Below are 22510 nucleotides of genomic sequence, written 5' to 3'. Positions count from 1 at the left end.
AGCAAGTAGCAGCAGGAGGTTGGAATACGCGACGGGCGACGTAGACAGCGGAGGCGTCGCGTCGAAGAAATCCGCAGGCCACGTCCCAAGTGACGGAGCCCCTAGAACGGTAACAGCCGGAGCGATGGCAGAGACCGGAGCAAAGTAATCTTTTCGTAAAAAGGTTTCGGGGAGACGTTGTGGTAGTGCCTCCGTAATGACGGCCGGTCATCTACTATCTACCTTGTGACCGTTGATGCACAGTAAACTACCGCGTATCCGAGACGTGTCGGTTAAACACTCAGCAATTCTCCTGCCGTTGCCGATAACGACTTCGGCTCGGCGGGGGAATTACTTGCTGGTGGCCACAGTCGCCACGGTTGCGTCCCGCTACACTGACCAGACTCAACGTTCTCTTGTGAGCTGCGGTTAGGCGGTTGCCAGGTCGCCGGATCAACGGCCGGTAACCTAGTGTTAGATTGTGAGATATGGTTTCTCGCGCACTTTGGCCCTCCTGTTTTCTCTGACGCACCGTGAGGGTAGCTTTGGTCAGACTACAGTTCTCCACAGAAGCCGTTAAGTGGCAGAAAGCGCATCGGTGGGAAGGGTCGCAACAAACAGCTTTTCCCGTATCAGAGTTAGCACTTGCCTGGGGCAGTTGCAGTCCAGCATTTTGTACATCGTCGCTCACTTCACTTACGTACGATCGTCGTGACGAGGGTCGACTGACCTACCGGCTGAGAACGCTACGCGACACGCGGCTCCGGCCTTGTCCACGTGCACATGCCTCCCTCTGCTGGGGTGTCGTGGGCTGGAGCTGTGATCTGTTTCCTGCAAAGACATAAGGGACCATCCCTTGTCGTCTTCATACCGTTTTTCGGTGTGCTGCCGATCACGGAACCATCAAGGACCGGAAAGCATTTGCCAGCGGTACGCTCTGTCGCTAATGGATTCGGCCTGGCCGCCTCCCCCAGCGGAACCCGCAGTCTGCTGTAAGCTGCAGCAACTTCCGCACGTATCTCGCCGTTCGTTGTTATACACGGCGTGGTTCTGCCGTGCCTCTGGACGCAGCGATTTCGAGCGGCTTGTTGACACTTCGCATGCAACCGGTCTCTGGAGCGGGCCTTGCTGGCAAGAAACGCGGCCTTCTCGGCTAAAATCGACCGCACAGATAGCTGCCGCACCCGGTGAGTCGTGGCGAAACATTGGAGGGGAAGTTTTCTTCACGCTCATCTTCTCACATGCCCTTTCGAGGCAGGACATCCGGGAGTGCCGAGCTTTCAAACGTAATGCTCTGGAGCTCGCGCCTTCTTTGGTTTGCCAGCTCGCCGGCTCACACGAAAAGCTGTACGACTGGGCGCACGAGAAAACGATTCCTGTGCTTATACACTTCCTGTGCCTTTTCAATTTCGACTCGAGTTCGCGCACGGATGTTTGTTAAACCCTGGAGAGGTCACCGTCCCGTTTTCCTCTCCTGTGCTTTGACGCACAACGAAACACGGCTTGACATTAGGGAGTTCAGGCTTGACATCTCCTCAAGATGAGCTGTACACCATCGTCTTCGCTCGTGGAGCTGTACTCAGCTCTAGTTTCTGAGGGGCGGGCAGCCTCAGAGGATGACTACAATTTTGCTTTTTCTCCCTTCAGCGTCAGCGCAGCGTTGGCGATGCTTTATTACGGGGCGGCAGGCACGACGTATGAGCAGATCAAAGGCGCGTACTTCAGGGATTCGACTCCTGACGAGATCGCTAAAAACGTTTCAGAGGCCGTTCCTTCCGTAAAGGAAGAGGACAAAAGCAATGTGAGATATAAAAAGGACCACTCAAAAGAAATACCTGGGGCGCCCGCAAGGGGTTGCACTCCTTTGCACTGCAGGATAACCGTTGTGACGCAGAAACTCCGGTGCCTCTAATGCTCTATTCCTTTTGGTGTAAGTACGATGACCCCTCGCGGTATATCCCATAGCGGTGATCGGAACACCCCGATTGTTCGCATTTATACCGTCGATCTCTCTGGCCGCTGTTCCTTTGCGGTTCGCGAGACTTCCTGCGCATCCCCCGATGTGAGTTATCTGAGGCGGGCGTTCAGACTGAATCCTCTCTTCTGTTTTGCAACGCCATACAAGTCCTTCGCGCAGACCCGAAGTAGCATACACAACAGCTACCGCGTACCTCATGCGTGTTTGTTACCAGTCTGCGCGAGCACGTGTCCCTAACGCGGTGCAGCTTTCTGCAGGTGCTGTTCCATCCCAGTGCAAGCAGGAAACTGGTGGGGCTGTGGTGAACGCCGCCACTCATATATTGGCACACCTCTTCACAGTGGGATCGCTGCAGCTTGCACAGCTAACCGCCACGCCTTGTAGACAAACGAGTTTGTTGCACTGAGGCTGTCCACTCCGGAGGTCTTCCTTTATAGATCTTTCGACAGCAAACCTCTCCTGAACCCCCTATCTTTCGCACATGTGTTGACATGCACTGGGGTGTTCTCCAGAAAGAGAATGAGGTCAGCGACATGGATTCAGTCGTCCTACGAGCTGCAAACCGTCTCTACATTTCGAAGGCTTTGGCAGCGGATGGGTCAGCGCAGGTAGATAAATTTAAAAAGACGTTACAGGAGAAGCTCATGACGGAACCACAGGTAGCTGACTTTGCAGTCGGCGGGGGAGAAGAAGAGAGGAATAAAATCAACGCATGGGTGGCCAGCGTTACAGAGGGTAAAGTGAAAGACATCATTCCAGCTTCAGCCGTTTCTCGGGACACAGCTCTACTCCTTGTTTCTTCCCTCTATTTCAAGGGTTTATGGCTCAAGCCCTTCACTCCTTGCACCGAGGAGGGACCAAGCAAGTTCTATAGACAAGATGCTTCCGGAGCGACTGTATTCCAGGAGAACATCAAATACATGGAGTGAGTTCTGCCGGCCGGCACTGTCTCTGTGTTGTGATTTCGGCTTCCTAGCAATGAAAAATGACGGGTATCGCAAGAGCTTAAGTGCTCCGGTGTTTTTTCGAATGACGTTGTGAGGGCCTTAAGTTTTGTTTCGGCTCGTGCGTGATCTCGCCTCCTTTTCGGCAATCGCTAAAGATGTAGATTTTCTTCCTGTATGAGCTTGTTCTGGAGTACCAGTTGTCAGTAACAGCCGTTAGAAGTGTTGTATTCATCTTTCACTGGAGTAGCTTTGCGCCGGGTTCGATTTAGTTTTCCTGCCCGTTTCCAGTGTGCGGCTGTTCTTCCACTCATCTCAGGTGCTGTTTCGCCTGAAGAAGTTCTTAGAAGTGAATGCCCCTTCCAGAGGGATAAACGTAAGGGTCAGATCTCTTACAAGGCATATTGCGACGTGTCTCGTATGCTTACCTCATTGATTAGCCACATGTGAGGGCCGCCTTTCTGATGTGTCGCATCTGTACATCTTAGGACCTGCCAAGTGTGCAATGGCAGCTTCTCCTATGGATTCAAGCAATCCAAGAGTGCGGGGTTTGGTGTCACGCTCTTGGAGGTCCCTTACGTGGACAGCCGGTACTCGATGGTCTTCTTTATGCCAGATGCGCCCGCAGACTTACCAAAACTTGAGCAGACGTGGCGTGAAAGGCCAGAAGTCTTGAACGGACTGCTTGAAGAAATGGAACAGGCTGTTGCTACGGAACTGCGAGATGTGGAGCTGACAGTTCGGCTCCCATACTTCAGACTGGGCGGAGAAACAGTCAGCGTTGCTGCTGCATTGCAGGCGCTGGGCGTGAGCGATGTTTTCCTGTCTTCGGCTGATTTGTCCGGCATTAACGGTGCGAAGAATCTCCGTGTCAGTGGAATGTATCATCAAACAGTCATTGAGATTGACGAAAATGGCACGGAAGCAGCGGCGGCAACGGCAGTGGGTATTGTGTGCATGAGCATTCCCGTAATTCGGTCCAGAATGACAGTTAACATAGATCGTTCATTCCTGTTTCACATCAGGGGGCGCAAGGGGCAGAAAGACACCCGTAGCCAGCGATTTGTTTCTCCTAGAGGGGAGGATGATGTCTTTTTTGCCGGCCGGGTGGTCGATGTCGATTCGGTTCAACATCCCGATGTATAAGTTGCAAATGGTGTCCCAGGTATTTTCTTGGTCTAGCTGGGGATTTTATCTAGCTGTGGAAGCCTCCCATGAGCTAGCAAATTTGAGGTAGAGATCTTCGTTTTTGGTGTTCGTTTCGTAGAGGAGCACAGCCTGGATACTTTGGGGGTGCACAGGCTACGACGCGCCTGGTACGCTGCGTGTCAACTTCCGCGCCGCATCAAGAGAGGCGCGTGGAGGTGTCTCTTGATCTCAGTTTAAATATCCGCCTTAATCAAGTAGTTCCGTGGTGTGCCACCAACCTGGGCGCAGTTTGGTATCACACTGCCCGCTGCCTGTGCTCCGGAACCACTGTTCTATAATGTCATACCCAGCTCGGCTGTATGGACTGGAGTGGCTGCTCTCTAGCAACGCGATCAGCTCAGTTCTCCAGCACAGCTGTTCGAGAAAGCTCCATGTGGTGTGCTGTGACAGCTTCGTGTCATCAGCTGTGTATTGAACCACACTGCATGCGAGCTGCCCTTAATGCCGGCGGCAGCTCCATGGCGCCTTGTGAAGGACACGCATTGAAGGCTGTCCACAATAGGAAAGCTCCTCTACGACACTTAAGGAAGAATTCCTGCGCGCGGTTGTCTGAGTGCCCCGAGCGAAACCATCTGGACACACTTGGCGCAGTGTGCTTCGTCTGTCAGTGATTAGGAGGGAGAGCTGCTGCAGTCGCTAGTTAGAGTGCACCCCCGCCTGTTCAGGGCCTTGAAGTCCACTCCGCCGGGCCCCAGTAGCTGCACGTAATTCATCGGGAAAGGGAGGATAAGCAGCGCGACCTGTCGCTCTCTGCAATCCTTTACCTACCGTGGCTGGAATGTTTTTCCAAGCTTGATTTTTCCACTCAACAGAGCAGAAGGCTGGGGCGTGGCTGCGAGGCGGTTGCGTAATACGCTCGTGGCAGCATCTGATCCTCTGAGTACGTAGTCTCCGCTGTTACGACCCCTGGTTCTCATTCGACGTCTGCGGTTTGTGAGGCCCTGGCCCTCGAATTGAGAACGCCGCTCTCACCCCATTTGCTTTGGGAGTGGACGGGTTTCCATCGGTGGATCTTCTATCTTAGCTTGGTATGCATTTGTTGGCATTTTCACCTTCCCCGAGTAGTGAACGAGCAGTAATGGCTCAGCGACGCAGACGGGTGTCCTGTTCCCTGGAGCGAATCTCTAGGTTGTCCAGCGAGGCGCGAGGAGTAGCCGTGGTTGTTGGTTACTACTGGCACTGTTCTACCTGCATTAGGTTGCCCCTCTCGCAGTCCCGCATCAAAAAGCCTGACGGGTCGCAACAGTGCCAGCAGGAAGGGTGGTCGTGCGAAGCTGATGTTCGCGGACACTGGCAGACATCATGCAATAAGCGGGGCGGAGAACGACCAAAAAGCTACAAAACTAGTCAGGGACCACAGAGTCAAGTTACGGGCGCATGTCTGCCGAAGACGTATTTCACGCTAGGCAGGCCACGGCTCGCGACCGCGTCTTCTCGCCGGTGTCTGGTGGTGTCTGCTAGCGATGAGCGCAGCTACCACATCCGTAGCGGTTTACAGTTTCGGCGTGGATAAAGAGGTATGAGCTGGACTTTTGCTGTCTAGCCTTTCATCGTGCGTTGCATATCTGAGAAGAGACGCGCTCCTTGATTCTTGGCTTCCTTGCTCACCGGGGACGTCGTGACCCTGGCTGTGGTATAATACAACGGTGATGTGATGCCGGGCTCGACAGGGGGTACCTCCGATTTCATGACCCGTGCATATCCTCCTGGAAAAGCGGCTACTTCCCACTCGGGTACCGCAAAAGAGTGAACCGCACAATGGAGGCTCTCCGTTTCACTTTCCCCACTCTCCTTTTTTTTGCCGCGTTAGCGAGCCGAATCTCTCTCCACGGTCACGCTACCACGCTTGGTGAGTCGCAAGCCACGGCCCGAGGAAATATGCGAGCCTAGTGACCTGCTTCGTTTTCTCGTTTGTCACCTGTATCCTCTCCCTTCTCATAGTGTCAGAATGCACTCCGTCGTGGTTTGGGAAGTTTTCGGCAGTCACTCGACGGTGTCGGATGGAGATGTGCATGTTTTGTGCAACAGTGCTGTGCACGCACCAAATGCCGGCAGTATGACAACCGGTCCCCAAGAGTGATACCGACTGCGCATGTAAAAACCCTAAACCCGGTGCTGCTGCAGTTGTGTATCACCTTTGACATAAGTAATACGTACACGTGTGCTCCAAGCATAATCCTGATTCACCCTTCCTTGCCTCATTCGTTGTTCACAGATTCCAGACTTGGTGCTGGTAGCGAGAATTTCGCGGACTTCGCCGAACTGTCTAGCACACCTGAATCCTCCTTCTATCTCGCAGATGCAGGAGGCGTCTTTTACGAAGATGACAGAGATGGGGCTAGTATTTCTCGAAGCAAGGAGCGATCTGATTCCTTGCATATAAGCAGCAGTGGCGCACCGGATGCCGGTGTCTCTTTGGCAGACCTTAGTCCGATCAACGGAGATGACGATGGCTCTGCTGGCCAAGCATCTCCTGGGGTCACAACCGGAGGCGAGATTCCTGCGGGTGCTGAGAAAGATGATGGGGCACCCCTGGTCAGAGGAGGCGCATCTTCCTCTTTGAAGGTGGAGGGCGTGAAGAGCAATGTCAGTCCCGATATTGTTGTCTCGCCGTCTCCGAACGCTTCCATCAACAGTGCTCGACTTACCCTACCGCCCGCCGGGGGTGCGGATACCATGACATCCGAGGCTTCTGATGTGATCAGTATCGGAAGTGACTCCGGCACGCAGAGTACTGACGTATCTTCACTATCGTCTGAGTTAACAGGCCTCCTACCCGCAAAAGGTGATGCAGCTGCCTTTCCACCGTCAGGAGTAAGGACGCTTGCAGCAATTGACACCACTCTTGGAGAGGCAAGAGAACTTTTCCGGAGTCCATTCTTTTCAATTTGTTTGGAGAGCTGGGGACTCAGTGCGTTGCCAACCGGGGTTGTTAGGTTCTCCTTGAATCCGGGGAAGAGAATCCGTGGGTAACTGCGGGATAGCCGGCTTTAGACTCTCCGAAGAATCGGACAGCAGAGGGGGCGAATTCCCGAAGACAGCTAAAATCAATAAGGGAAAGCAAATGAGGGAGAGGACGGTTTTTGTCTGTTTTCAGTGTCCTTTACTACTTGCGCATTCCCCCGTATTTCGATCAGGGAGCTGTTCGTGTGCAAAAGCCGCGAAATACATGACTGGAGAGGAGGCGGGAAGCACCAGTTGCTATTGCTTGCACACGCAGCACATCGAGGAGGTCGTGTCCTTTTCTGTGTCGTGTGACAGGAAGGAGACTCCACGGCTAACTTCCCTGGCAACCCAGAACTCTTTCACTTCTTTCACAACGGAGAAGCTGATTGTGAGTGGCTCTTGCCTCAATGTATCTCTATGTCCCCGTATGGGGATCATTCAAAGCGCGCTTGCTTTCACCCTGTGATTGTGAGATACGACAAGAGGCAGATACGTGTATCGGGGTCCGGTCTTTTCTTATGTTCTTTCATGCTAAAGGTCTTCCCAGTCTGGTTTAGTTTAGTCTGAGGATTTTCGAAGTCTCTATATGAAGCCAACCCAGGAATGACCTCATTCTACATGCAGCTTCAGCGTAGCTCGGTCCTTGCTTCTTCTTTCATATTTGTTTGCCTAGGAATACAGGGCGGGGAGCCTGTTTTTCTCCTTCTACTACAGGACCACCCGTTTCCCGGTGAAGTTTGACTCTTCGGTGTCCTAGAGCAACCAGACAAGATTGTGAAAATTAGATAGCGTCTGTGGCTCGGTGATAAAACGGGCTCCTTTGAAATTCACGGGTTGGACGGTAGTTGCTAGAAGAGAAACCGACTAAGCCATTCCAGGTGTCTCCTATGAGTACCGTGATGGGAATGCCTACTGTCGACCGGCTTGTGACTTCCTCGTGTTGGACAGCCATGCTCAACTGCGTAAGAGTGAAGAAGCGTGCCAGGAGGGAAAGGGCTGTAGAACACTTCTGCCGGCGTTTTGCAAGAAATACTGTTCTTCGACGAAGATGCAGCGATTTCGGAGTCGAGTTCCTGGCTGAACTCGGAAATGCTGTACGGGGTTGCGAGCCCCATTGCTTCCCAGGTAAGACATCATTATAAGTGGGCGCTCACCAACAAGACAATCACTCCAATCTGTCTTTCTGGCACTCGCGATTGTCCCTATCACCCACTCTGTGGTTTGCCTCAAAAATGTTGCGTTGACTGATAAACAGAAATAAAAAAGACTGCTATCTAAAGCCTACACGGACGCGTGCCAGTTAGTGACTGTCATGATGAAGTACGGAGTAGTCGCCGTATGAGGAATGGATGTGATCACCCACGTCTTCTCGGAAGACGAAAGCAAACCAGTCCTCCTAAGCAAGCCCGCCGCCATCCCAGTGGCATTTGTTGAAATTTATCACTATTCTAGATTCTACTTTCACACTGAAAAAAGATCAAACGCATATTGTTTCCGCTGCAGATACACTCAGACTACATAAGCGTTCTCGCGACAAGATAGTAAAAACGTTGATGGCGGGTCTCCGTGTATTGTTCCTACGTCTCTCACTGTCCTCCGCTCGTTTTATTATCTGTCCTTATCCTCTTATTCCCTTTCCTCTTACAGAGCTCTTCGAATCAATGAAGAGAACCCTACGACATCCCTTCTTCAAGCCCGGTGAGCCTGAGACAATACCATCAGAAACTACCTCGCCCACATCGTACACGGTTTTCCACTCTGCCCGCTCGAGTGTGCCGGCTACTTAGTTTTTTTACGTAGCTTACTTGTTACCGCGTCTGAATGCAGCCGCAAACGTCATTATGTTCTGTAGCCTTGTGAATGACGTGGCCTTGTCTTGACTCTCAGTCGAAAAACAAGGCAGTATATTTCGAACACCTTCTCCATCTTGAGTTCCCAGGAACTTTGAGTCACCTTACGGTGAGAAAAAACACGAAGATCGAAATACCTCCATTCGCACGTAACGATTGAAGCTGCCTGTCCCACTGACTTGTCACCGGCTAGTTCATCAAGGAGTAACAGGTATTGCATCCCCACCAGATTTCCTACAGCTCCTAGCCGCTGTTTCCTTGGGTGTGCCTAGTGGTCGTTGGAGCTTTTTACATATATCATGCAGTGATCGTTTTTTCGGCGTCCCAATGCAGGGGATCACGAGGCAGATTTAGCTGCAGTACAGACGTTTGTCAAAAAGACTATTGCCAATCCCTGGACCCCGGAATATGAAGAACAAGGTGACCTCCCGAGCAGGACATGTGCATCACTGCAAACAGCCTGGTCACTTGCCCAGGATTCCCGCCGACTGGCAAGGACCTTCGACAATCCCCTTGAGAAGGCCGCTCTGAATCTCGTAGGTGCACGCACGCCCCCCCATTGCGCGGCTGAAAAAACGACCTTGGTTTGTCCTTCTCCGTCCTGGATATCGTTGCCAGCAAAACCAGACTTTTCCTGGGTTTGCTAGCTCGTTTTGTTGCTTTCTATTCTCTTCCCATCGAGGCTGTCCCAGCTTCTGATCGTCTGCGGTCTGCACCTGTGTTCGGAGCCGACTTGTTCGTCATTCACACGTGATGCTCTTGCATATATATACACACCTTGATACAACGGGAGGTCACTGTAGCAGGACGGAAGACAACAATAGAAAGGGCTTTATATCCCGTACTGTCAGGCACCGCGTGTGGCCCAATAGCGGGGGCCGGGTAAAAGCCTGTATCCTCAAGCCCGGACACGAGCGGTGCGAAGAGAGGGATATTGACTTAGGAGCCAGTGCTGTTTGGAGAAAAGTAAGGTGATCTTGATATCTGTGTGTGTCGTTCTCTCCTATATATAGAAAACGACATGTCTGCAGAATCAGGAGTCCCGCTACTCATTTTATCACACCTACCTGATAGCCACCACATATATACATATATTTGTGTTCTTCGGAAATTTATTAATGCTGCAGCTGTTCCTCTTTTTCATACAAATCATAGTGGTAACTCAATGCTTGTGAAGATCTCTTTCCGACCATATATTCAGGTTGCCACCCGTCGCACCTTATACAGTGCCTTCATGTGGCCGTCACCGGAGCCAATCGAGCTAGGCCTTTGGGCACAAGTAGTCGATTTTTCCGGCTGCAAAAGGGTCAGGCAGGGTACACCAGAGCTACCACGGAAGGAGAAAATGGGAAATAAGGAGATTGCGGAGAAGGCATTTGCATTCGGCCTGGCGAGGCAGTACATACCTCGGCGACTGGAATGCTCAGTCTCCTCAACAGAAGGCACATGCAAACTTTTACACAATTACTTGGCCGTAAATCGAACCCTCTTGGAGATCGGACGTGTGCTCGGTACTCCACAAGCGGGTCTGATGGTTGAAGATTTCGCCGGGGAAGTCCGACAGCGGAAAGAACAGGTCACTGACTTCGAGTTGTGGAACGCGCAATTGACCGCTGAGATGACTGCCGTGGAAACGTTTCTTCTTGGTAAGAGCGACAGGGTGTCTGTATTGTGTTACGACATTCAATCTTCATATTGAAGCAGTTTTGTCTACGAGTACTTGTATAGTAATGGAAGAATAACGAGCCATGCATATAAGAAGCAGACACACAGAGGGTAGAGCTCCTGCGTTTTGCATTAGTAAGCGTGCACTCGGATACACTGAAAACTATCGTTGCTGAGATGGCTGGTGAAAAGGTACCAATGTTTTTATTCCCTTTCTCGCCCACTTACTTGGCTTCTTCATCTAGTATGTCGTAGGCGTGTCTTCTGGCTTCAGTAACTACTCTCTGCGGTGGGTAAACCGACTGAGGCGTTAATCCGGAACCTCTCATACGTACACAGTTCAGAGTCAATTAGCGTACTCGTTGCAGTTACCCGCCTTCATCACTCGCTCCTTTGGCTTTGTTCTTCACCTCGACAATAGCCTTTTGAATCAGCAGTTACAAACGGAGAGAATCGCCTGACAGCAGGTAGAAGAAAGACCCCAAAGTCGTCCGGGGACTTGATGCAGTCGGATCCGTTGTGGAAGCAGCTCCAATGTCTCTGAGGCTGCAGTTTCCTACACGGTCTCCGCTATCACGTAGATCCACGCGTGTGTTTGTCCTTGTTTCACCGTCGTAGATGGTGCACTTTCTATGCTATACAGATTTTCAGCACTGTATTTGTCCGAAGGTTTTCAGAGATGGCTGTATCACTGAGGTTCCAGTCACTGATGATACCTTTATTGCGCTCTACCTTTGCGTGTAGGACTCCGAGGGAACAAGAGACTTGTTCGTTTGTTAGCGTCCTTGGCCAAGGTGAAAGTCATAGCAAAACTCATAGGTGGTGCTGTAAGCTTACTCAAGTCCTGGATCTATCCATTCGAAAAGGAGGTGATCAGTTCGTCTCGAGTTCGCCCTGATATCGCGCCTGTCGTGCTAGCTATGCAAAATGCAAGTGTGTTTTTTCTTGGAGGCCTCGGAACATGCGTAGTCGGAAATACAGGTATGGGAAATATAATGGAAGTGGTCGCGATGAAGATCACGAAAGCCTTCAATGAAGATGGATCAGCTTCGAGTTTCCTACAGTTACTTCCTGCTGAACCTCAACCAGCAGCAGAAGAAGACGAGTCTTCAGAACAAACGAGTGATCTCGTCCCGTATACAACGACTGCAGTTCGGACGCCAGGGACGCTCAACAATGGTAGCGTCGATACAGCAGGTTCGTCAACCAATGTTTTTCTGCAAATGCGATCGAAGTTTTGGAATCGCGGTCCCGGCAAGTCGGCACACCCGTGGTTTGAGTCAAGATGGCGGATGCGGGCGCTCGCTATTGCTGGAGCTGTTCTGTCATTCGCATTCATTGGGACGATGTTCATCCCTCTAATTCATCCTGTTTTCTTCGCGGTCCTCAGTGTTGGTCTTCTCGGATTCTTTCTCTATGTCGCTTTCTCGACCGCTCTGTTGATGCGTCATGCACTCCTCAAGGCTGTGGAGCAGGGAGTCATGGGTCTCGACATGAAAGAAGCTGAGGTTCGGGAAAAAGAAAGAATTGAAAGGGAAGCTGTCACCGCGTTGGAAAAGCAGATGATGAAGAGGCGAAAGAAGAGAAGAAAGGCCGTCAAAGGCAAGGACAGTAAAGAAGCCGCAAGTCGGACCAGTGTCAAAAAGCCTTCACCACCATCGTCACGACCTCCGGCCGTGGATGATGCAATGCCTGGGTATGCATCCGACGATGATGCTCTAGGCAGCTGAAATCATGGAAGAGGGTCAGACAGGGCCGATGAATGAACGAATAAATGAATGAAGATACGCAGTGTGGGGTACCACCACCAGGTCTTCATGGTCGTATGTCGTCTGCTCAAGCGAGACAGGTTTCTCCACTGTAGGATGAGATGGTGCCTTTTATATGCCACCGCCGATCTGCCTTAGTTTAAATGGAGAATCGTAGGTCTGATATCGTGGTGGACCGGTCCCGGACCGAGAGAGAAGAGAGGACAAGTGCGCATGGCTCCGAGTTCAATTTCTTTTGTTTAAGAACGATCTGTGTGTGCAATGGATAACCTGTCAATCGTACTTCACTATAACTCTTTGTAAGAAGTTTCACCAACTAATAGTTGCTGTGACTGGCGCTCTTCACGATTCTACATTCTCTCTTCGTTCTCCCTGTTGTGTGGTGACAAGCAACTGTCCCCGACTCAATTGCTACTGCTCCTTACCTCGCTTCTTACAGAACAAAGCGATGAACCTAGCTGATATCTTGAGTCCGGTTCTTCTTGGTAGATTAACGCCAATGGTGCATCAGGGGGGCGGTCATCCATCATAGAACCATAGGACAATGGAATCAGAGCTGGCTGGTGCCCTAAACACACTTGTGAAACTTGCAAGAACGGCGGTCTGCACGGGCGGCGCTGCAGCCTTTTCTGTCACGCACAAAGAATGGAACACATGGGCTCCAACCCCAAACAACGAGAAAAAATGTCCCAAGGCGAGCGTCCCCCCCAACTGCAAAGAGCGCAACATCACTCACAACTTCTTGAACAGCAGTCCGAAGTAGAGGCGGAGTTCGTGATATTGCCGAATCGACAAGGCCTTCTCCGACACCAGAGGCGGGTATCTATGGTGGGGAGACTTGCGCTCTTGAGTGTATGCTTTCGCTACTACGAGGGATTCCCGTTGAGAACTCCGGTACCTGTTGTGATAATATTGCTCGCTAGACAATCACGAGCTAGTGTTTGAAGTGTATCCACATCTGCGACAGGCTGCTCGCCGCTTCCACACCGTACCGTAGCTTACCCGACTCCAATGGGCTGTTGGCCGCTTACCTCCACATGGTACCCTGCCATGGTAACCCGACGGCGCTAGTACACGTGAAGCGTTGTCTACCACTAGAGCTTGGGGGTATCTGTGGTGTGGCACTTTGTGCTTTCGGGGGTATGCTTATGCTGTACGAGGGATCTGAAAAAAGAATCCCCGTACCCAAGTGTTGATGTCTGCACTTTACCGTCACGCAAGATAAACAGCAGCTTCCTTGTCGGTTCGCGGATACGTTACCGAGTCAGCCTTTTTACATTCACATCGACAGAACACTGGGTCTCGGTAAGACACAGTCGAACATCTTTCTGCCGTCGGTGGGGGCTGCGGCGTTGTGCTATAGGAAACACCGGAGGAGTGCAGTCAAAAAATGCACCTACTTGGGATAACTGCCTAGGTTCTGAAATATTCAGCGACAGGCTTGCCTAAAGCCCTCTTTACTAGCGAGGTTGAGTAGTTGGCATACCAATCACGCGTTACGGTGAACTGGCCCGACCGGCCAACCGGGCACCCCCCACAGGGTGACAAGTCCGTCGGAGACCGCTTGGTGTACGGAGCCACCGCCCCTGTCCTCATAGGCGGGATGCAGCGGCTTGCTGATGGTAACATGGCTAGTTGCAAGTACCATACTTGTTGCTGGGGGCTTTTTCTCAGACATTTTTCATTGAATGACACGAGCAGGAGAATATCAATTCTACGAGAAAATGTCGAAGGTGTAACGTGGGCCGTTGCAGCAGAGCGCATCAACTAGTCTCGCGGGGTTGTTTCGGAGAGTCGCGCCACGAGCGCGGGCGGCCGTGTCTTCGATGTCTGGGCGGTAAATGTCTACTTTGACGCCAATCCTGAGGGTGAACGTAGCACTACACGGCCGTATTCAACCTATCCGTTAACCGAAAGTCTCGTTCTCTCAGGGACAGTTGAGGTGGATTCCTCCAATCTGCCTTTTTGCAGGTGTCTTCTATTTAGTCCTCCGCAACCAAGTCTCGGTACCCAGGATGGAAGGCCTTCACCGCAAGAGCCTCCTCTCTCGCCTTGCATTGCTGCTACTCTTCCTGTCTCCATCCTACTCTCCATTTGCTGGTCAGTTATCCTTTTAGTTGAAATTTCCGTTCTTTCCCTAGTTAGCGACCTCGTCTTTTCTATACAGTGTTCTGCAGGTACACTTTGTAACCGATCTGTTAAAGGCAGCCGGACTACTAGTACAGATGGCGGAGCCTTTACAGCCTTTCTGAACTGTCGTCCTATTCTAGCTAAGACTTCGAGTTTACGGCTATCTTCGCAGAGGCAGACGAGAATCTCTCTGGCCTCGGTGTGGCTTTCTTTCGTGCTCTTCAGCTTCTCAGACCGACCCGGCTTTTCTCCCACACGACTACGCTTCGGACCTTCCCACTGCTACGCGCAGTTTTCTCCAGTCAGGTCTGAGTTCACAAAGGCCTGAGTATTCTATAACTCCTTCACAGACACCGCTTGTCGTCTCCTCTAGAGCCAATGAAGAGCTTGGCGAGCGGGGGGACGGAGCTCTCCCAGGAAGTCAAAGGCGTCTTTCCATGGGAGACGACGATGTGTTTGAGGCGGAGCCGCCACGTAATCCCCCCCCGGCTGGAGGTGACGGGACCTCTCTTCCTACCTCGTCCTCTGTTTCTCCCGAGGGTCGAGGTGATCCTTTTGACCCTGCGGACTATTCGTCGCTTTTCGCAGTGCGTCATCGCTTCCAGTCTTAGATTACGAACAGTCGGACTACAAACCAGATGCGTGCTCTTGTCTTAGGTCCTGAACTAGAGATAGCTTGTACTCAGATGTGCGACCACATCGGTGCGGGGCAGGATTCTGCATAAGTTAGCTATATGGCTTCTTTTGGTCCTTCACTTCTCATTCATGAAACATCACCACAGGAGAAAACATCATTGAGGGTCTTGTAAGTGGCGTCACTGAAGGGACCTATAGATTTAGACATTTCAGAAGTGTCAGAACTGTAAAACACTAAACTCCCATCTGATTTTACGAATGTATATACACCTCAAGTAGAAGAGGGAAGTGCCATTCGATTCGTAGTCGCAACACAGAAATGAGTAGTCTCCTGGTGCTGTGAAGCCGTGTGTGCCACTGTCTCTCTGTCTGAAGTGCTGACTGGTGATAGCCTTGGAGTTCCCTGTACCTCGTTCGTGCCTGATATACTCGCTTGAATAAACATCGGTGAGGGTCTCGCTACGTACATAATGTACACATATGTGAGGGTACTGATATAACATGTAGTGTTTCTGAAATCCATTGGTCTCTTACATTGCTAGTGTTGGTGACCGACCGCGGCATAAATTCAATTTTTAGTCCCCACAACGACCCTCTTTCACGTTCACTCTCGTTTCACTACCTGCTCATCTATTCATCTATCTCCCTTCATTGTATCAGTGTGCGTGTGTTTATAGCTGTCGATCTTTTTCTGCATGAAGTCTGCTGTACATCCATTGTTTTTGATGACAAGACCTGGACCTCGAATGTGTTTCATTTCTTCCACAGGACACTACTCCACCCGGGGGTAGCCCACCTGGTCTCTTCGAGTACTTCCTCGGAGGTAATGGTGAAGGTAAGGTTACAGTTCTTCGATTGTACATCCTACACGCGCGCCTAATCAGATGTCTACAGATCTGTTTCCATGCTGATACAACAGATAGTTCTCGCATTGCTGGTACGAGTGGCAAGGGCTAAACCCTTAACGTAAGCGAATTCTGCCGTGATTAGACAATAAGGAAGCCGTCTGCATTCACAAATACAACCCCCTTCACATTGAGAGACATTCTAGCACTGGCAAGCTATCTATCTGTTTTTGTGCAGAACTTCTGAAATGCGCCTCCTGGAAGGCTCCGGAAAAATGGGGCAGATTGACGCGAAGTTTCTGTAGGCGCTTCCGACGGCGTCCTCACATCCACAGAGTATGTGAGGAGGCAGCCGAACAGCTCGTAACAGCCTTGAGCTTCCATACACTAGGGGGCCCGAATCCAGTTCCTGGTAAGAGGACCTGTCTCTCCAAAGCCAAGCCTCCCGTGCCTTCCCGTTCTCGTTTCATGATCTCACTAGCATCCTTGTGTGCTTGCCCTGTCTGCTATCCGTATTCCGTACGTATCTCTCGCCCTCTAGTCTGTAGATCATCAGATTACATCATGTGTAGATGTACTCTCGTGTACTACCTATCTCGAATATATTTTGTTTATCGATCGGTAGCACTGAATGGCTGCAGAGAGCGAGTATGGTTCGACTGCCAGAGACACTCGAAACACCGAAGGGGCGCTGGTACTGTCTGCTTTCAATAATTCAACTGCTGTACTGTAGCTGACGAAGTAAATGTGGAAATGGCACTCCAGGAATCCAGGTTCCAAACGCATGCATCAAGATGTCTATCTTTCCTTCGTCTTCTCTGCAGATGTGCTGAAGAAATTGACCCTGCGAGTAACTCACCCTCTCGTTTACTCAGGTGAGATGAGCGAGGGCTTTGCCTGTAGATGGATGGCACCATATCCACACCCGAATCGTATACAGATGTATCTCCTGGCACGATGTTACGCTTATGGCGATCCGATCTAACTTTGTATTCGCTCGCCTACGCGCACACAGTCGATTGCGAACAGCGGCAGACCACTGGACTCAGGAGTCGTGTGTTTTGCATTGGAGGTCACTCATTTATTTCAGTAGTGCCGAGACACGCTATCGTCCACTGACTCTATGTAAAGGATTGGAACCTATTTCAGTTCCTGTACATCTATCATGTACAGGTAGTGGACTATTCGTTCGACAACGGCTTGCAGGTGAAAGCGTAGACCCCAATCCCTTACGTGCCAAGTCTTAACTGTTGCTAGTCACAGCTGAACCGAGCAAACTGAAGACTGCGAGACGGTAGACACACACAGAATATGTGGCTTATTGTAGTTGAACGTCACCCTCTGCTCTATCGAGAGAGGTGATCCGCAGATGTATCCCCCACCCACTGAACGCTTAAACCTTCTCCAGAAGATGGTTGATTGCCTTTCCCTTGTTACTTCCTTACGGTTGTTTTGACCTAAGTCCAGTCTCGCTACCAGTGACTAGGCATGTTGTCCACTATGTACAGGAGGTCTTCTCGCAACGATTCCGAATACCCGTGATCTCTTCCTTGCTGCGGCAACTGGAGATGCGAGAATCTTCCGAGACAAATTAAAAGGGAGGTCTTGCGAAATCACGAGAATTCTTGAGAAATTTGAGCGGAAAACTACGCGGGAACGGAGGCGAGCTAGGGGAAGTGAATACAAGACTCGTTCCTCAAGAGTTGTAAGTCATAATACATCGCTCTTCCAGTAGTAGGAGATTGGCTGGTTGGATTGATGTCTGAGCCCCCTACTATCGTTCCAGACCCATCCTGTGCTTATAACACAGAAACTGCGAAGTGGTTCTCCTTCCGGACCCTGAGACGGGTGGAATGACATTTAGACATCAGACATCTTGAGTGAAGAGGGAATCTGTGCACGAGTGCGTGCGTGGGTAGTATGGCGTCTTTGCACAAGCGTGGCGGTGAAGAGAGGGGGAGAGTTCAGCGCTGCTCTCATTCCTTACTACCTGTTACTATTCCTTGCGCCTTTTTTCTTTTCGCCTTGCTTCGAAATGAGTTTGAGTACATCGATCTCTGTATTTATCTGTTGTGTCGCTTTCCTGTTTCTCAGCGAGAAGCATCTCGTCTAGTACTTCTCTTGGAGCATGACCCAACTGCTGATGGGATGATGATAGGTCTTCTAGTGAATTTGATTGATATGTCTAAGTGCCGGGGCAACCGACTCCCTCGTGAGGTCAGCATACAGGCAGGAGGTAAAAGCTTTCAGCTGAAGGGGATCGACTTGGCTCAATATGCTCTTGGCGCAGCCATTTCTTATGCTTACTTTGCAAGGGATGAAGACTGTGGCCCTACTCGTTCCACGCCTAACTGCACTACGTTGAAATCGGTCATTCAAGCCAGAGAACTGTTATCAGAGCAAGCAGGGGAGATTCTGTTCTCAGCTGCATCCGGAAGAGTTCTAGAGAATTATCTTCAAGACCGACGTGGATTACCGGCGGTCCCTGAAATGCGAGTGCAATCGGAAACCCAATACGCCATGACGATGATTAGACTACAAATCATGTATGGCACTAAGCTAGGTAAGTGTTTTTCTTCTGCTCGTTAGTTTCCTAAAGGCAGATCGCCTTATACACAACAAGCCCTCTCTTTTTACGAACATTCTCGTGTCCGGTTGACCGCTCGCCTTAGGGGCGGTTGTCAGGGTCTCCCAGAGACATTCGCTGTTTTCTCTTTTGATCTTCTGCTCTCATTTGGGGTTCCTTCCTGCTGCATCAGTCAGCATATTTTTTGAGTTCTCTTAGTACTAATGACGACCTATCAGGATCTCACTGTATAGGAGAGGGTGTGCAGACTGATGGGGTTTAGATGCCGATCATCTTCACAGTTCCATTTAGCTGGCTAGCCCTATACATGACAAACATCGTCAGACGCGCCCTGACACACTCATAGCTCATGCAGATGCAAACGAAGCTCCCACTACCTCCCGCCCCGGGATGCCAAGACAATTGGTGAGTCGCTCAGAACCAAGCACTCGCTTTTGCTGTCCGATGAGTGTTGACGAAGCTATAAGGAGGCGACTGTAGCCACATAGTCTATCTATGCGTCCTTGAGGAAGCTACCTATCTATTTCGCCTTTATGTCTTTGTGTACCTATATGTGTGCCGACATATTTATCTGTTATTTACGTGTCTTCGTATCTTGCCGCTATTTGCCTACTTCTATCTTCATCATCTTGTATGCACCCTGGATGCTCCTCTTGTGTCCTTGTGACAGCTGTAAGTAGCCAAGGAAAGGCAGTCACGATACTTGCCTTCTTCGCTCGTGTGAAATTGGTTGCGAGAATTATATCAAAGCTCGGTCTCCTCTTCAATCAGACATGGAGGCAGTATGTTGGAGAGGCGTCTGCTCCCTCTCCCCCTGATAGCTTACCCGAAATGAATGAAGCTATACAAGATCTTCAAGAAGTTAGTTCTGCGGCGACTATCTACTGCTCGACCGGGCGTTCGGGACTAGAGAATCTTGCTATCTCGTCGCTCAAACGGATATTAAAAGAGGCCGACCGTCAGCAATCAAGAGCAGCAGCGACAGCAGGTGCTTCTGGAGGGGATAGCTCTACTGTAAGTCTTGTTTCTTTGAAGCAGCATTCTCAGTTACTGATGCCTCGGTCTGAGGAAGGTGACCATGAATCCGAAGACTACAATACTGATTTATCGTCATCACCTGCATTGAATGGAAAAGAATACATGTCGCTTGTATCTTTCGCTGATAAAACACCCTTGCTAGGAGGAGAAGCAGATCCCGGTGATTCTAGAAGACCATCGTCGTCTTCCTCTGATTCTGACGGAAGTGGCGGAAGATCTTCCGCATCGAGTCTCTTATTTGAACGTAAGCGGGTCAAGGATAAGACATGGTCACGGATCAAGCCAATGCATATTCTTGGCGCAGTTATGCTTCTTGCAGTCGGTGTTGGTGCTACGGTAGGCGCTGTAGTAGGTGCTATACTTCCTTTAGCTGTTGTTCTAGCGATTGTTAGTATTTTCTCTTTCCTCGGCGTGAGCTATTTCCTAATGCTGGTGTTTACGCGTCGCACGGTGCTACGAAATGTCAAGAAAGGGGCGGTGTGGGTGACTCGTGCCGAGGAAAGAGAACGGCAGAGGAGACAACAAGCGGAGAAGAGAGCCCAAGAACTTCTGCAAAGGCTGGAAGAACAAGCACAACTCGATGGTTCGAGCAGCGAGAGTGAGACAGACTCAGATACAGACTGATGAATTCCCACGTGCCAACAATAGATATGAAGTGAAAGAAGGGAAGAGGACAACGAAACAGTGGATTTCTTTTCTCGCAATACGAGGATCTCTTACTCATTTAGTTGCTTCTATTCAATATGGGCTTTTTTGCAAACAAGAAATAACGAAATTGAGAGACCGACATCTTTGAATTTCTTTTTTTGTTAGCTAGTTAGCGTAGCTCTTGTAGTGTCTGTACACGATGTGTCGACATGCATGCAAGCGTCGATGTTCATTCTCTGTTAGGAAGCAATGAAGAGCTCTAAGGCCTGCGTGGTAAAATTACTGGTGTAGTATGTATGCACTGAACCCACGAAGAACAGTTGATGTGAAAACTCGTTACTGTGATGTACAGGAAGTACTCACTTTTTATCATTTTTGTGTCGGAGACTACTAGTACGACAACAACGATTACGATTACTCGGAGGACTGCTTGCCGTGGAAAACTTCTCCACGGGTAGATAGTATGGACAGTGAAGCGCAGCTCTAGTTTTCAGGTTGTTCCCTTGAAGGACACGTTGCTTGACTTCTGATTGTCACCCTGTCTCAGTACAATGATAGTAGTCGCGGCCTAATAGAAATAGGTGTCGAACACCCAGCACCAATTCAGCGTGATTCGACTCACGCATGTATACCCAGACATGCAGCAGGATCCATAGCACATCCGTGCATAGGAGCGCACACTGTAGGCGTTGCCGCCAGGTGTTCGAAGGCTCAGGTACCTTCCAGGGACAAAGGCACAACAGGTATCACCGTTGCGACCGCGACGCGTCGGCTCATTGGCTGTGGTTCACAACACGGCGCTAGTAGGCGAAAGGGCACACAGGGCGACTGTCCGGAGTCTCGTGGTTGGCGCCATGGTGTTAGTACTTGAGTGGGTACGTAGATAGAAAAACTATCACCGAGGCACACACTTACAGAGGACGTACAGATCCGACACTCGGGTGAGTCGGTGCCTATCACCTCTGCAGGCAGCGAGGGGTGAAAAAGCCCTTTGCCTGAACAGAATCAGCGGGACTGACCGTACCTACGGAGTGCATGTAAACGAGTCCTGGCGGAGTGACCTCTTCCACAGTCTTTCCGAAGTGACGATGAATAAAGAGTAACAGATACGACAAAGGAGGTCGTCTATTTCTCTGTTCATATCTTACATTTTCTGTACTTTCTTCATTTCACTCCACTGGAAACTACTAACTTCTTTATGGCCTGCGCTTACCGAGAGATACAGAGGTTTGAGCGAGGGCTGGCTATCAACTGATCGAAAAGAATAAGGCCAATCAAAAAGAATATGGCAGGAGGCATCTCTTGCGGTTGGGAGTTGCGGAGGCCCAACTTTATTTCCGGAGATGCTGTGCGATCCTACGGGCTGGTGGATTACTGAGTCGACGTTACAACTGCTGCGCTGACTCATTAGTTGGAATGAGTAAGCGTAGCAGCAGCATTGTTATATCGTCGGTCTCCAGCACCATTCAGCGCCTGCTGCCGTGAGGCACCAGCATCTTCAACTATCGTGGGGGATGACCCCGGTAACGATGAGAAGCGAGGAAAACGTTGTGTTGTACATACAGTAGGGCTTGGTGCTAGTTAGTCGAGGACGGAATGTTTTGCAAGAGACAGGAGCGGCAGAAAACACACGAAATGCGGTATTCTGAACCGTGGGAGCCGGCAGCGGGGTCCCAAAGACACGAAAAGAGAGACTGTAGAGGAAACTCTTTCTTTATCTGTTTGGAAAAAAGATTGCATGAAGGTTTTCTACATACAGCAGAAAAGTTACACATACTTTCACTCATCCACTAGGCTTCGGTCAGCATCAAACAACCACCACACAATCATGGTGTCGAGGACTACCGGTTCCCTGTTTGGTGTCTGTTTCCAGATGCTCCCGGCCTCTTCCTTCCTGCAGCCCAGCGGCTTTAAATCATTCCACTTGTCTCTTCCGTGAATTGAAATGAAGTAAAAAAACTACACAAAATGTGATAAAATAGATAAATAGACGACATTCCATCGTATATGTTATTCTTTACTTATTGTCACTTCGGAATGACTGTGGAAGAGACCATCATTTCCACATTCAGCACGCTAAGCCATTCAACTCCCGGGAATGGGTATTAGATCGATTAGGAAGACTTCCATCTCTCGAGTAGATAGAAAGTTATGCTACTCTACTCTTTACCCCGAAGAACTTTCCAAATCAAAAAGAAATACACCTAGCCACCGGTGCAGCGTTTGCCTTCGACTTTCAAAGTCCCCTCTACCATAACCCTGCCTTACCACTTTCTACCTCTCTCT

The 22510-nt window shown here is 50.3% G+C and overlaps 3 protein-coding genes across 3 annotated transcripts; all 3 read left to right on the top strand.

The window, feature by feature from the left end:
* Positions 1-1156: 1156 nt before the first annotated feature.
* CSUI_004911 (protease inhibitor pi1) lies at positions 1157-4297 on the top strand. Its single transcript, XM_068065092.1, has 3 exons — positions 1157-1780; positions 2470-2882; positions 3390-4297. Exons 1-3 carry the CDS (start codon positions 1520-1522, stop codon positions 4045-4047), a joined length of 1332 nt encoding a protein of 443 aa, XP_067922938.1. The 5' UTR covers positions 1157-1519; the 3' UTR covers positions 4048-4297.
* Positions 4298-5602: 1305 nt separating this feature from the next.
* On the top strand, positions 5603-12768 carry CSUI_004910 (uncharacterized protein). The gene is made up of 8 exons (XM_068065091.1): positions 5603-5959; positions 6326-6924; positions 7372-7444; positions 8005-8181; positions 8704-8754; positions 9240-9442; positions 10108-10552; positions 11316-12768. Exons 1-8 carry the CDS (start codon positions 5869-5871, stop codon positions 12299-12301), a joined length of 2625 nt encoding a protein of 874 aa, XP_067922937.1. The 5' UTR covers positions 5603-5868; the 3' UTR covers positions 12302-12768.
* Positions 12769-13996: 1228 nt separating this feature from the next.
* CSUI_004909 (uncharacterized protein) lies at positions 13997-20625 on the top strand. The gene is made up of 8 exons (XM_068065090.1): positions 13997-14440; positions 14696-15057; positions 15875-15941; positions 16190-16363; positions 16776-16826; positions 17460-17656; positions 18046-18514; positions 19209-20625. The coding sequence occupies exons 1-8, from the start codon at positions 14356-14358 to the stop codon at positions 20198-20200; spliced, it is 2397 nt and encodes a 798-aa protein (XP_067922936.1). The 5' UTR covers positions 13997-14355; the 3' UTR covers positions 20201-20625.
* The last annotated feature ends 1885 nt before the right edge of the window (positions 20626-22510 follow it).

The sequence above is a fragment of the Cystoisospora suis genome (assembly GCF_002600585.1).
Source record: "Cystoisospora suis strain Wien I chromosome Unknown contig_2348, whole genome shotgun sequence".
NCBI classification, from domain to species: domain Eukaryota; phylum Apicomplexa; class Conoidasida; order Eucoccidiorida; family Sarcocystidae; genus Cystoisospora; species Cystoisospora suis.
Note: the sequence above shows the minus strand (reverse complement) of the source record. Positions and strands in the feature narration are given on the sequence as shown.

Bases quoted from the DNA above. Each gene is read 5' to 3' on its own strand.
- CSUI_004911 (XM_068065092.1), top strand. From the start codon at position 1,520: ATGAGCTGTACACCATCGTCTTCGCTCGTGGAGCTGTACTCAGCTCTA. The intron at 1,781-2,469 runs GTGAGATATAAA...GGTGTTCTCCAG, and splicing joins AGGAAGAGGACAAAAGCAAT to AAAGAGAATGAGGTCAGCGA. The intron at 2,883-3,389 runs GTGAGTTCTGCC...TGTACATCTTAG, and splicing joins GAGAACATCAAATACATGGA to GACCTGCCAAGTGTGCAATG.
- CSUI_004910 (XM_068065091.1), top strand. From the start codon at position 5,869: ATGGAGGCTCTCCGTTTCACTTTCCCCACTCTCCTTTTTTTTGCCGCG. The intron at 8,182-8,703 runs GTAAGACATCAT...TTCCTCTTACAG, and splicing joins CGAGCCCCATTGCTTCCCAG to AGCTCTTCGAATCAATGAAG. The intron at 8,755-9,239 runs GTGAGCCTGAGA...GTCCCAATGCAG, and splicing joins ACATCCCTTCTTCAAGCCCG to GGGATCACGAGGCAGATTTA.
- CSUI_004909 (XM_068065090.1), top strand. From the start codon at position 14,356: ATGGAAGGCCTTCACCGCAAGAGCCTCCTCTCTCGCCTTGCATTGCTG. The intron at 14,441-14,695 runs GTCAGTTATCCT...CGTGCTCTTCAG, and splicing joins ATCCTACTCTCCATTTGCTG to CTTCTCAGACCGACCCGGCT. The intron at 18,515-19,208 runs GTAAGTGTTTTT...TCCTTGTGACAG, and splicing joins CATGTATGGCACTAAGCTAG to CTGTAAGTAGCCAAGGAAAG.